This window comes from Trichechus manatus, unplaced genomic scaffold (assembly GCF_000243295.1).
Source record: "Trichechus manatus latirostris isolate Lorelei unplaced genomic scaffold, TriManLat1.0 scaffold00036, whole genome shotgun sequence".
Taxonomy (NCBI): Eukaryota; Metazoa; Chordata; class Mammalia; order Sirenia; family Trichechidae; genus Trichechus; species Trichechus manatus.
In genome coordinates, this window is record NW_004443972.1 from 14,641,503 (window position 1) to 14,654,363 (window position 12,861).

At 40.7% G+C, this 12,861-nt stretch overlaps 1 protein-coding gene across 1 annotated transcript in view; it reads left to right on the forward strand.

Annotated features, from left to right (window-relative positions):
• TANC1 (tetratricopeptide repeat, ankyrin repeat and coiled-coil containing 1) overlaps window positions 1–12,861 on the forward strand; it is a 331,867-nt gene that overhangs the window by 219,779 nt on the left and 99,227 nt on the right. The window contains exon 6 of the mRNA XM_023730416.1: window positions 7,476–7,580. Coding sequence (XP_023586184.1) covers window positions 7,476–7,580 — 105 coding nt within the window. The remainder of the gene's footprint in view (window positions 1–7,475; window positions 7,581–12,861) is intronic.

A 12,861-nucleotide genomic window follows, 5' to 3' on the forward strand; every position in this document is an offset into this window, starting at 1 on the left:
GCAACCTGCAAGCCTCCACTGACACACAGGTGGCGCCTGTACATGAGGTGCATTGGCTGGCAATTGAACCCTGGTTTTCTGCATGGAAGGTGAGAAATTTACCACTGAACCATCAATGCCTCATCGAGGCTCTGTAGCCTGGGCTTTTTCTTGAGCCTGCAGCACCGGCTTTTTCTTGAGCCTGCATCACCAACCTTTTCTGCTTTGCTCAGGCCACTGATCCTTGGCCATCTGTTTCCCATCTTCAGAAGTTTGGTTCCTTGCCTGTAGTTGTCTTCCTACTCCATTGGTCCCTCTCTAAGCCGTTTACTACAACTTTAGTGGTGTTTTGAAAGGGAGTGGAGGCAAATGGGTGGGTGTTCATCTACTATGCCTAATGGAAAATGCACACAAATTCTCTGATGAGTGATTGAGGAGAGAAAAGAATAAAACCTTAATGATTATAAATTTACCTTGTTTATAGTGTTTGAGGGTCAGCTGTGAAAAGCAACTAAAATAAAAGGATCACATTGGAGAGCAGTTGTTTATATTCACTTTATAATATTTCAACTCCTAATAAAAGTTAGAGTAAATCAGAGACAAGTGAATATGAACAAAAGATTTGCTGAGTATACAACCAAGATGATTGGATGGTGGAAGGTTCCAGTGCCCTATTTCTAGAATTGCATGTTTAATCCGTATTTCTTAGTTTTATAAGTACTGAGTGGTAGTTTAGTTCATGGTCTTTTAAACTGCACAGACAAGGGCTTGGATTCCTGCGTTGCCATATGTGTGACCATGAGCAAATTGCATAGCCTTAGTTTCCTGACTTAAAAATGAGGGAAGTGAGTGCTTTTCTCCCAAAGTTATTAGGATTGGATGAATTAAGGTATGAAAGACCAGCATAAGGAGCCCTGGTGGTACACTGGTTAAGCACTCGGCTTCTAACTAAAAGGTTGGGGGTTTGAACCTACCCAGTAGCTCCCTGGGAGAAAAGGCCCGGCAATCTTCTCCCATAAAGATCGCAGCCTAGGAAACTGTATAGAGCAGCTCTACACTGTCATAAAGGGTCACTATGAGTCAGAATCAACTTGACAGCATACAGCAACAACAAAAAGACCAGTATGCCCGTTAAGTACGCGTTTGTTTTTTCACTTTGGTATATTCTAAGGCTCATTTTATATCTGACATTACTGTTTACTGTGACAGGCACCGTATTAAGCTTGGGAACCAGATTGTCCTGGTCTCTCTGCTCTCATGGATTTTCCCCTTATAGCAGGAGCTCACTTACTCGTTATTTAGCTCTGGGACACACTGAGGCCCACATGTTCTGTTCTGGTTGAGATCATCCAGTGGCGCCCAGAACTAAAGCCACCACCTGTAGCCCAGACCACTGCTGTAGTCTGCAAGCTGGTCTGCCTGCAGGCTACCCCTGATGTGCCCCACCCTGCACACCGTGATCAAATTGGCTTTTCTGAAATGTATAGTCATTGCTACCGCTCCATTTAGAAATTTTTAGTGGCTTTCCTTTGCCAACCATGAGCCTGAATTCCTCAGTTATTTTTGCCACCATTTTAGAGCTGTTTAATGATGATGATAATGATTCAATGCATGTCTGTACACTAGCAGGCAGGCTCTGAAGCAACCATTCTGGATGCATTATCTTATTTACTCCTCACACATAACCCATGGGATAGGTACTCTGGTCATTATCACTAATTTAAACATGGAAATTTAGGCTGAGGAAGGTTGAATAACTTGTGCAGGGTTTCCCAGCTACAGTGTGGGAGGAGGTAGTATTTAACTTAGATTTGCCCAACTCCAAACACGCTGCTCTTAACAGCATCACTCCTCAGTGTTGAGTGTTCCTTATAGTTAGTGGTTGGCCTCTGAGTAGAATATAGCTATAGATGATTAAGTATAAGCTTTTAAATGGATAAGCATTGGTGCTTTCCCAAGGCCCTGGGTGATGACATTCCAGTCATTCATAGTAACCATTGTACATTCATGTGAAATAGCCCACACTTTAAGAAAAGTACTTACTATTAGAGAATATTTTTGGAGGGTGTTGTAGATATAGGGTACAGCACCCTCTGTCTTAGGCTGGGTTCTCTAGAGAAGCAAAACCAGTAAAGCGTATAAGTATATGTAGGGAGAGATTTATATCAAGGAAACAGCTCATACAATTATAGAGGCTAAAACGTCCCAAGTCTGTGGATCAGGGTAGAGGCCTCTCCCAATTCACAGAGCCGCAGATGCTGGTGAACCCAAGGTCGGCAGGTCGGAGAGGGGCTCCCACTCACAGGCTTTGAAGGTCAACAAATTCCAAGATCAGCAGAGACAAGACCGCAAGGTTTCTCCTGATTCGTATAGCTGCAGGGGCTGGCGAACCCAAGATCAGCAGGTTGGGGAACTCTTGCTCGCAGGCTGTGAAGATCAACGAATTCCAAGATCAGCAGGTAAGCTGCTAGCTCAAGTCCCAAGAACCAGAGGTGAGACAAACAAGAGGCAGGTGCTGAGTCTGGAACAAGCCAAAAAAAAACCCTTGGCAAGGCGAGCAGGCAGAAAATAACCGGCGGAAGGCAGAGAGATGAAACTGAGGGAGTGGTGAGCTGCCATAGGCCCTGCCTCTGCCAGTACTACTCAGCAGATTTCATCATGGGGGTGATCACATATCAAATTTCAACAGGGAAGTGATCACAACATTTTACAACTGCTAAAACACTGAAAATCATGGCCTAGCCAAGCTGACATCAGTCTTAACCATCACACCCTCCAAAAAGACTCTCTAATAGTAAGTACTTTTCTTCAGGTGTGGGCTATTTCACATGAACGTACAATGGTTACTATGAATGACTGGTGGAAATCCTGGTGGTGTAGTGGTTAAGAGCTACTGCTAACCAAAAGGTCAGCAGTTCAAATCCTCCAGGAGCTCCTTGGAAACTCTATGGGGCAGTTCGATCCTGTCCTGCAGGGTCGCTGTGAGTTGGAATGAACTCGATGGCAACTGGTTTGTTTTTTTTGGGTTTTTTGGTAGATATAGGGTAGGTGGGTTAGAGCTTGGAAGTAGATCTGAAGACATTTGCTGTTACTATACCCTGAATGGAGAAAAGATTGACGTTGTCAAGGATTTCATTTTACTTGGATCCACAGTCAACAGCTATGGAAGCAGCAGTCAAGAAATGAAAAGATAAATTGCATTGCTCAAATCTGCTGCAAAAGACCTCTTTAAAGTGTTAAAAAGCAAAGATGTTACCTTGAAGACTAAGGTGTGCCTGACCCAAGCCATGGTGTTTTCAGTCACCTCATATGCATGTGAAAGCTGGACAATGAATAAGGAAGACTGAAGAAGAATTGATGCCTTTGAATTGTGGTGTTGGTGAAGAATATTGAATATACCGTGGGCTGCCAAGAGAACAAACAAATCTGTCTTGGAAGAAGTACTACCAGAATGCTTCTTAGAAGCAGGGATGGCGAGTACTACGTCTCACATACTTTGGACATGTTATCAGGAGGGATCAGTCCCTGGAGAAGGACATCAGAGGGTCACTGAAAAAGAGGAGGACCCTCAACAAGATGGATTGACACAATGGCTGCAACAATGGGCTCAAGCATAACAACGATTATGAGGATGGCGCAGGACTGTGCAGTGTTTCGTTCTGTTGTATGTAGGGTTGCTATGAGTTGGAACCGACTCAGTGGCACCTAACAGCATACCCCAAAGAGTTAATGGTGAACAGAAACGTATAAGTATCTCTTGGGCAGTGATATGGATGGCTAGTTAGGGTGGCTTAGGATCTTTGAACAATAATAATAAAGGATTTTTCCTCCCCTGAATCCTTTGAATGGAAGAGAACAGATGAAGGGGAAAAGGATGCCAGTCATCCATTTTACCATAAGGAGTACTGTGTTTTTCACAAATAGCACACCCACGTAAATAATGTGCGCGTGCACACACACACACACACGCACACACACACACATAATGTGCAAAAACGTCAAAATTGTGTAGAAAAAAGTTCTAGCATAGTGTGCCCATGCATATACCTCACATGTCTTGGAACATTTCCAGAAGTGAATTTTGGCCTCATTCAATAGGCCAAAAATATTACTTTAGATCATATTTGTATAATAAAGGTATAAGCCATGGTCAAGAAGTCATGGATCAAGTTGGTAGTACCCCAGTAATTGGAAAATAAACAATTGAACCTGAGTGTTCATTTCTGTTAATTTGATAATTATATCCTCCTCACTTTTGAGTCATCAGTCAGAACCTTGAACCTACTGAAGCCTGTGCATAAATCACAAGCTATCAATTGGAAGTGTAAACAAAGCGAAGCCTGCACTGGCATAAATGGCATCAAGTAGCTATCAATAGGAATCTTGAGTCAGTCTGTATTGACATTATCATCACAGTCATCTTCTGACTGTGGCTTTTCATTGGAGGAGTAAACAAAGCTCAACAGTTGAATGTGAAGACCTTATCATATCATCTTAAGTGAAACCAGTAAGCTATCCTAAAGCCAAACCCAACCCACTGCTGTCTAGTCAATTCTGACTCATAGCGACCCTACAGGACAGAGTAGAACTGGCCCATAGGGTTTCCAAGCCTGTAAATCTCTATGGAAGCAGACTGCCACATCTTTCTCCTGCAGAGCAGCTAGTGGATTCGAACCACCGACCCTCTGGTTAGCAGCCGAGCACTTTAACTACTGCATCACAAGGGCTTCTCTAAGCTGCGTTAGTTCTGCTTATTTCATAGTCTAATTATGTCTTATTAGTACCAATGTCTTGCACTTGGTTTAGGAAAATACCTACCTTAAATGAAATTTCCATGAGATCAGTTTTATCTCGGTAACATTCAGTCTGTTGGACAGAAAAAAAAAAACAGGTTGAATTCAGCAACATGTAAAAAAAAATGCTTATGAAAATAATGTGTAAAGGGGTTGCACAGTTTGCAAAAAAGATATAATGCATGCATTAATTGCGTAAAAATACAGTAAGTAGGTGGGAAACCAACCAGACATGTAGACAGATTCTTTTATTTGTCCCACTTCCATTTTTGTCTGCCCCATTTGGGTCCTTCTGTCTCCTCCACAGCAAATATTTTAGTCTCCCCCACCCCCCATCTTTTCTCCTTATGCATATTCCTGTGTAGATATATGTACGTTTTAAATAAAATTCAAATCATTCTTTGTATACTGTTTTTATAGCCTACATTTTCCACTTATATTTTATTCCTGTAATCATTCTATTTTAACTTTTTAAAAAATTCCCTTTTGGGCAGGGTTAAATAAATTATGAAGACAGCCATATGATTGAATACTACATTAAAAAAACCTACTGCTGGTGAGTTGATTCTGACTCATAGCAACCCTATAGGGCAGAGTAGAACTGCTCCATAGGGTTTCCAAGGAGCAGCTAGTGGATTTGAACTGCTGACCTTTTGGTTAGCAGCTTCAGCTCTTAACCACTGTTGGGTGAGGGCTCCAGTACTACATTAGTCACTTAAAAATCATAGCTTCTAAAGTTTGAAATCATGTCCTTATTTATGAGGTACTGTAAGCGTCTTAGAGCCCTTGTGGCACAGTGGTTAAGAACTCAGCTGCTAACTAAAAGGTCGGTGGTTTGACTCCACCAGTCACTCCTTGGAAACCTTATGGGGCATTTCTACTCTGTCCTACAAGGTCACTATCAGTCAGAATCGACTCCATGACAACAGGACAGGATAAGCGCCTTTGATAACGTGGCCTATTTTAAGATGTTGTACATTATAGCAGCCTGGGAATTGTATTATTTTTATAGTAGTGTAGATACTTTTGTGGTAAACCTTTAGATGGCAGCATCACTCACCATAAACTGTACTTTGAACAGAATTTCTCAGATGCATGAGGTGTTTGAGACAGAAGGATTCTGCTCCATCAGAATCACCTCTTCGTTGTGCTACATATCAAGCTGAGGCCCCGGGAGGTTAGGACTGTAGCTCAGGCCCGAGGTGGGGAGAGCTATTGACCCCTGCCTGGCACTCTTTCTCCCACTTGTTCTTTCACTGATGTGAAATGTTTCCTGTCTCTGCCGCCTTATTAAAAAACACACTTTAAGTATAAGGCAACCAAGTAGGTTATTTCGGTCTGCAATGTAATGTAATGTTTGAAAGAAACAGGCAGAATATGTAGTCGTTTTCTAACAGTTTCATTGAGATATAATTCACATCCATAGAGTTCATCCGTTTAACAAGTACAATTCTGTGGATCTTAGTATGTTCAAAGGTTGTGTGACTGTCACCACAATCTAATTCTAGAACATTTTCATCACTCCCCAAAACCCTACACTCCTCAGCCATCACTTGCAACTCTGTCTTTGCCCACCCCCTACCCCCTAAGCCCCGGGCAACCACTAAGCTACTCTCTGTTTCTAGATTTGCCTATTCTGGACCTTTCATACGAATGGAATCATACAATCTGTGGTCTTTCATGACTGGCTTGTTCTACTTAGCACTATGTTTTCAAGGTTTATCCATGTTGCAGCACGATTCAGTCCTTCATTCCTTTTTCTTGCCCAATATATTCCATTGTGTGGATACAACACGTTTTGTTATCATGAGGACATTTGACTATTATGAATAATGCCACTATGAACGTTTGTATACAAGTTTTTGCATGAATATATGTTCACATAGGCTTGGAATTGCTGGGTCACATGGTAACTATATTTTTAAACTTTTGAGAAACTGCTGAACTTGTTTTCCGAAGGGGCTGCACAATTTTATATTCCCACCAGCAATGTGTGAGAGTTCCATGTAGTCTTATTAAGAATTTCAGATTTTTAATGATAAGTAGGGGGAGGTGAAAGATAAGACTCTCTGTCTTTCGTGTCCCTGAATTCCTTGCTAGACTAGCTGCTGTGCCTTTTTGAAGGCAACTGTATGAGCTGCCAAGAAAGCAATCATCTTCTCTGCCCCACACAATTACTGTGCGTCACCAGTCAGATAAAATGCCTGTGTTATATGGCTGCTCAGAGCGTGTTGATATTACAGGCCGGCTGTTTGTAATCCTTGCCTCCTGACTTTCGAGATACCAAGCAACCAAATAGTCTTTGTCCCAGTTAGAGAAAAATTCTGAATAAAGAACCCTCAACCACAAGCTGCCCAGGTTTGAACATGTCAAAATCACCTACTTGATATACACCGAAGACAGCTGCAGAGATTTCACAGCAAAAGAGCAGCTTTTGTTTTTGTCAGAGTTTACATTCTCAAAACTGAGCTGACCCTATTTCTTCTTTGGCAGCCCAGACTGAACATTCCCGAGTCTGTACTGAAACGGCTGTGTGTCTGTGTGTGTGTGTGTGTGTGTGTGTGTGTGTGTGTGTGGAAGGGAGGGGAAGGGCTGGCTCTTCCTTTAGGCATATTTGGGTCCTGGTAAGGACACGCACTGTACATTCTGAAGCTTTGTTTGCATCTGGAAAAAATTAGACACACAAAATCTTTCCCACTGCAGGTCCTGTCAGAAAGCCTAAGTATGTGGAAAGCCCCAGAGTGCCCGGAGATGCAGTTATAATCCCGTTCAGAGAAGTGTCCAAGCCAGCAGAGCCCAGTGAGAATGGTAAGAATATGTTTTCTGTGATATTTTTTTTTCCCCCTAAGGATTTTACATAAAGGCACTCTGCATTTCAGAGTGAAACTTGAGTGCCTCTTGCAGGAATGCTTTGCTGAACTGAATGTATTTGGGAGGTTTTTTCTTTTGGCAGTTACAGAGATTTGTTTAGCTAATGTAAATTTTTGAAATTAGATACCCAGTGTAGGAGTAATTAAGTGGGTGCATATGCATTGTTTAAGGGTTGAATCTTATTTCCTCTGAATTTTGACCCATGAGGGATTGGGGGATGTGAAAAGCCAGCAACTGTACTCTTTCTAAGAATTTTTGTTTTGTTTTTATTATTCCACCGTTATTAGAATATTGAATAACAAGCTTTGGCTGTAAAGCTGAAACTGGATAAAGCTTACAATAACTAGCTTTCTTAAAGGCATTTGGTAACTTTTGAAAGTGCCTTTTTTTTTTTTTTTTAATATGTAACTTTTTCCTTTAGGGGACATTGAAGTAGGGGCCAAAAAAATTTCAAATTGATCAAAACCTTTTAATGAAGATATTTTATATTTTGCTTTCTTTTCAATATCTGGAAATATGTATAGCAGACATTATGAACTTGTAGCATTTCATAGATGTATTAATAGCTCTTTTGTTTTCATTGTTTTTACTCAATTCAAGAATTCACCTGTTTGTTCCTTTCTAGGCAATCCTCAACTCACAAATGCTATATGGTCTTGTAATTTGAGTGTTTTGAATTTGCGTCCTATTCTTCTATAGAAACATGTGGTTAGGGACTCTGGCCTATGTAGAGAAGCGTACTTTACCCTTGATGTAGACAAAAATTTATGTAGTCCTGCTGAAAGAGAACTTAGGGAAACTCATCCTCATTTCCACTTTGGAATACTGAGTATCTTCCTCTCCTTCTCTGCTGGTGGTTGAAGGAGGTGGTTCCCTTATGTTCTAGCCTCTGTGTATGGATTTTTGTTTCTGGTGGTGAATAGTGGGGAGTGGGTATGAAGTAGGACGTGGGAGAAAAATGGTGTAGGGGTGGTTGTGAAAATAAGGCTAAAAATGAGCTGAGGGGAAGGATTGGCAGAAGCTGAAAACCAGGAAGAGAAGAGGAGTTAGGGAAGGTAGATGAAGAGATGGGGCCTGGTGCTGGGCATTATGGGCAGGGAAGAGGTGCCATTTCAGGCATCTTGGTATGAGAAATTCTACCCTTTTCCTCTCTGTTCAGGGCCTTACTTATTTGGTTTAGGTAAGAGGTTCACACAGGATTTCTGCTAAGAGGGGACAGAGTGCCACTTGTGGGGTGGTGAAGAGAAGAGAATCCACAGTGGTGTTTGCTTAGGACAGCCATTCACTAATATACAAGGCGTCTCTGTGTTGTGAAACTCATGTGTACGGGGTGTCCGTGGGCCTGTCTGTTCTCTCTCATTTTTATTCTCGATGGGGAAAGGAGAATAAAAACCTATTCCTCTGGAAGTGAATATCAGTTATATAATTTACAGAGCTGTCTATGCATTTCAGAAAAAGCTCACACCCCTTACCCCATCCCTACCCATTCCCCAAAGCCTTTCGAGTCTGGTCTTTTACGCCCTGGTGTTTGACTGGCCTAGACTCCATCCTCCTGGCTGGGGGTATTTCTGAGGTTCTATGTCAGATTTAGACTCTCCCTGAGGTTGAGAAATTTAGGATTTTTATTGAGCAAAGAAAAGCGGTTATATGCAGTTCCCATTGTGGAGGACTTTTCTCCCCTTGCCCAAGGCAGAATTGGCCATTTTTTCTTGGGAGGTGGATGTGGGTCATCTTTATAATTTGGTGCGATAAAAAACAAACCAAACCAGTGGCCATCAAGTCAGTTCTGACTCATGGTGACCCTTTGTGTGTCAGTAGAACTATGCTCCATAGGGTTTTCAGTGGCTATGATATTTCAGAAGTAGATCACCACGCTTTTCTTTTGAGGTGCTCCTGGGTAGATTTAAACCACTAACCTTTCAGTAAGTAGCCACGTGCTCAATTGTTTGCACCACCCAGAGCTAAATTCAAAGGCAGTGATTGGTATTGCTGGAGTAGCCTGGGGTTTGTGTGTGCATTTACTCCTGAGACCTGAGCCTTCTGATTAAGCGTCATCAGTCTCTGGGGCAGACTAGAATTATGACATACCTGGACTGTGAATAAAGATCAGACGTTTCCATTTTGTCTAGAACTAAGAAACATGAATTTTTACTTCTTAGGTTTTTTTTTTTGAAGATGTCCAGGAAAGGGGTGTAGTTTGTGTTTGTGGGCACATGGCCATGCGTGAAAATAACCAAGATGTTGGTAGAAGCCCCACAGAGTTATCATTGTGTTGGTTGATGATGAGGCAATTGCCTGACAACATTGAACTTGATAATTAGTAAAAGGGTGGTGTGTTTTATAACCCCTGTGGAATCCTTTATGTTTCAGTGGGGTTAATTAAGTCTGCCATATTAAAAGTAAATTTTGTGTCCAGGTCATTGAACCTAAAGGGGAGGCTGGAGCTAACTAAAACAAATAATTGAGTTTGAGTGTTAACTCAAGCCAAGTACAGATACATGATTAAAACAGACTCTTATTTCTATGGTTTAATATCAACATCATTACATAAGTTTTAATTTAAAATTTAGTCTAATGCTTTCCATAAATGATATGTGCCTTTAAGTCTCTATTTCTTTTTTGGGGTTGTCAATAATAGCATTTCAGAGTTCACCAGACTAATAAACTCTATTGAAAACAGTTCCTTGTGAAATGCTTTTGAAATTTCATATAGACTTGTGAAATCCGGTTTTTTCTAAATGTTTGAAAAACTCTTCCCAGACTAAGCTGCCTCACTTTTGCTTTGGTGACTATGCAGCTCCATACATTTTTGATTCTTAGCTCTCTATTTGAAGTTTAAATCAAAGTAAAACAAAATCAGTGAATGCTTTGAATTTATTAATTTATAGATGATTGCATTTATGTATAATTTGCATATTTTTGCCATGGGAAATGAGTAAGAGGGCATGGGGCAGATGAATAGTTTTGTTGTAAGCAAAGAATGTTTAAGTTTGAATTTGCCTGGAAACATCTTTAGGAAAAGACATTCCACATCATTCAATATTTTTGAAAAACTGCATTTTCTAATTTTTTACTCTGGGGAAAAAAAGAGTAATTTAATGAGATCCTCAAACAGAAGACAAACTCCCTTTTTTTTCCTTCATGGTATAACAAGCTGTATGTGCTGTAGAGTAGGCTCTTTACAAATAAGGTTCCTATTACTTAACCAGCATGTTGTTTAGGTGGAAAAAAGTCATTTACCCACAAAACAATACCTCTGCCTTAAGGAGGGAAAAAAACAGATAAATTTGAGAGGATTACTAAATTACACTAAATTATAATAGGATTCACAGCTGTGCTTCTTTGAACTAGGGACAACCATAATCCATTTAGGTTTGCTTTAATGTATCATTAGCTACTTGAGCAAGCGTAGATGGGGAGGGGTGAGAAAGTTTTAGTCTTATGAGTCATTGCCTGGTGAAGATCAGTCTCAAAATATGATGAAACTTTTTTCCTGGCAGTCTGGTTAGCTAGTAAAACTAACATACATGAACCAAGAGGATAATTAAATGTAAAACTTTCTTATTGGGAAGGTGGGCGTATTTCTTAGATATATTTTGAATTCTTTTGTTTTTTATTACAGACTGTTTCAGACTTTCAAAAAGATGTAGCGAATATAAAAGACATAAAGATTATTGACACCTGTCTACCCACTACCCAGTTTAAGAAATAAAACATAACTATGTATTTCCCCCTGATCATACCTTCCCCAAGAGGTAATGTGAGTCCTGCTTTTGGGAATATCTTTTAACTTTCAGCTTCTTAGAGTGATGATGCACCATTTGATTTTTTAAAGTTAGGAAGGTGAAAGGTTAGCAGTAGAGAAGGGAGGACATGTGTGGTGGAAGAGAGACTCTAGGTAAGGTATCCATTCATTGTACGTTTCTATGCTGTGAATGTCCCAATGCTGAATGCTATTTGAGATGGGTTATCAAACATAACTATTTTATTTATGGAGCCTTAGAGATTGGTAGGGGAGAAAAGACCTGTATATCTAGTGACTAGAATATAAAGGGAAAGTAGTGTTAACTAACCCAAGCTGTGTGATGAATCTGGGAGTTCCATAAATGGCGGTTCTGAGCATGGGAAAGACTTAATTGGCGCTCTGCCGTAGATTTATCTGGCAACAGAGTGTAGGTTGGAATAGGGTAGGAAAGAGACTAAGATCAGAGAGAATGATTAGAAAATTATTTGAGGAGTTCAAGTGAGAGAATAAGGTCTCAAATTAAAACAGGGTCAGGAAAGAAGAGGTAGGGAATAGGAAGATTCTTGAGGAGCTGCAAGGACCTGGAAGCCATAAGAGACTAAGATGATGACCTCAAGGCTTTGAGAGATTACACTATGAGGACCCTAGAGGAGGGGGAACAGTTTGGTTTGAGTTCAGTTTTAGGCATTTTGAGTTTTAGGTACTAGTGGAACCCTTAGGCAACTAATAGTGGGAAACTCAACCTAGGGCTCGAGAAAGAGCTCAGTATGTAAACCAGGGGAGCCATTTGTTTGCAGGTGACACGATGAAATTGGGTGAGTTAGTTTAGGGGAAAAAGGTCACTGAGAGAAGAGAACTGAGAAACCTTGGTGTTTTTCTTACAAGCTGTGGATAAGAGGTGGAAGAAACACCAGTGATGGCTGAGAGAACCCACAAAACTGCAGCTTACTGGAAACCATGGGTTTTCCCTCTATGTCTCCTATGACCATTGCCACCTATTCCCTTGCAGAACAGAGGGTTTGCAAGGTCAAAACTCAACAGAAAAATTGAAGGGATATGGGCTGTTTCAGTAGAGCTGTGAAGGCAACTTAATTTTAGGTAGTTGATGAGGAAATGAATTGGTGAGGATAGACACCTTTTTTCCCAAAGAAGTTGAGCAGATAAGAGAAGATAAGAGATTAGGGTGAGAGGTGCGTGTGAGTGTGGTTGAGTTTATTTTTTTAATTTCTTTTTATTTTTTTATTGTACTTCAGGTGAAGGCTTACAGAACAAATAGTTTCTCATGAAACAGTAGTATACATAGTGTTTTATGGCATTGGTTAACAACCCCACAACATGTCAACCCTCTCCCTTCTCGGCCTTTTTTTTTTTTTTGGTGAAAATATTCATAGCCAAAGATACACCATTTCAAAAATTTCTACATGCACAGTTCAGTGACATTGACTATGCTCTTCCAATTGTGCTGCTATTCTC